The following is a 1759-nucleotide window of genomic DNA, read 5'->3' as shown; positions in this document are numbered from 1 at the left end:
GGTATGTTTTATAGCCACTGCCTTTCTGTATAGAAGTGTAACCCATTAAAGAAACGGAACCTATGGAGGGTTTGAAAGAAAGATATAATATAGCTGCAGAAAAATTAAAGTGCTTTGCCTTACAAATATCTGTGAGATGGATATTGGAGGATACTATAGAAGTTGAAATTTTATTTGTCCTTTATTGGGTCTTCACAATGACATCTATTCATGTTAATATATATTTTCATTTGTGTCTAGAAAGTAGTACTTTATGAAGCAAGTTTCTGAAAGCTTGTTTTACTTGCTGATTCCTCAAGGTATAAATAAAAGGGTTCAACATGGGGGCAATTGAGGTGTTGAGAATAGCTACTCCTTTGGTCAGTGATGCTCTTTCTTTTGCTGAAGGCTTGACATACATGAATATACAGCTCCCATAAGAGATGGAAATGACAATCAAGTGAGAGGAACACGTGGAGAAAGCCTTTTTCCTCTGACTAGCAGATGGGATTCTCAGGATGGTGCTAAGGATGCACAGGTAGGAGAGAATCACTAATGCCAAAGTGAAGAGTAGAGTGACAAAAGCAAAGTAAAAGCCAATCATCTCCAAAAGCCATGTATCTGAGCACGAGAGTTGTAAGATGGGGAAATAGTCACAAGAGAAATGATCAATTACATTGGAAGCACAGAAGTCTAGCTGGAGGATGAGCATGAGCGGTGGGAAAATGGTAAGAAATCCTCCTAGCCAGGACCCAAAGACAAGCAGGGTGCAAAATTTTTTGCTCATGATGGTGGTGTAATGAAGAGGCTTGCAGATGGCAACATAACGATCAAAAGACATGGCAGTGAGAAGAAAAAATTCAGAAACACCCATGAAGATGAAGAAAAATAGTTGAGCTAAACAATTGTTATAGGAAATGGTCTTGATATTTGTAATGATTGCCCCCAAAAATCTGGGGATAGAGACACTGGTGAATGTGATTTCTAAGAAGGAGAAATTCTGCAGGAAGTAATACATAGGAGTCTTGAGATGACAGTCTATCAAGGTGAGGATGATGATGGTTAGGTTTCCAGTGACACTTAATAAATAAGCCATAAATAAAAAGATGAAGATTACAACCTGAAGCTGTGGGTCTGAGATGCCCAAGAGAATGAACTCTGTAATCATTGTATGGTTTCTCATGTTGCCTTTTATTTTCTTTAAGCAAAATCTACTGTTGGGAAACAAGACAAAAAGAAAGAGTATGTGAATAGTAAAGGAATTGAAGGTTTAAAAATTTTTAATGTTCATATTAGTAGCTCCAATGACATGAAGCAATGGAACTTTTTTCCTGTGTGCAGTTTTGCAATATCCACTCAGTCTGTTAAAGCACATATATCTTGCACATCCTCTCTTGAAAAGGAAAACCATATCATTAGGTCTATGTTAAAAGTCCCCTCATGAGTGACTTTACATAATACCTGTACCTGTAAGCAAATTGTCTATATATGCAACATATGTCTTAATTTTTATTTCTTAATTTTTATTTTATTTTAATTCCAGTGTTGGTAACACACACTTATATTCAATGCACTTGTACAATATAGTGATTCAACAATTGCATACATCACCCAGTGTTCATCAGGGCCTGTGTACTCCTTCCTTAATCCCCATCCCCTATTTCTGCCTTTCTCCCACCCATCTCCCCTCTGGTAATCATCAGTTTGTTCTCTACAGTTAAGAGTGTCTTCATTCCATAAGGGAGGAAAGAACATCCAATGGGAAGAAAGAGAGTCTTTC

The 1759-nt window shown here is 37.2% G+C and overlaps 1 protein-coding gene across 1 annotated transcript; it reads right to left on the bottom strand.

Annotated features, from left to right (window-relative positions):
* Nucleotides 1-226: 226 nt before the first annotated feature.
* LOC309869891 (olfactory receptor 6C3-like) lies at nt 227-1162 on the bottom strand (the record flags this gene model as incomplete). Its single annotated transcript, XM_082741662.1, has 1 exon — nt 227-1162. One exon carries the CDS (start codon nt 1160-1162, stop codon nt 227-229), a length of 936 nt encoding a protein of 311 aa, XP_082597788.1.
* Between the last annotated feature and the right edge of the window lie 597 nt (nt 1163-1759).

The sequence above is a fragment of the Mustela nivalis genome (genome assembly GCF_964662115.1).
Source record: "Mustela nivalis genome assembly, chromosome: 7".
Taxonomy (NCBI): Eukaryota; Metazoa; Chordata; class Mammalia; order Carnivora; family Mustelidae; genus Mustela; species Mustela nivalis.
The sequence above is the reverse complement of the archived record's forward strand: the minus strand, read 5'-3'. Positions and strand labels throughout refer to the sequence as shown.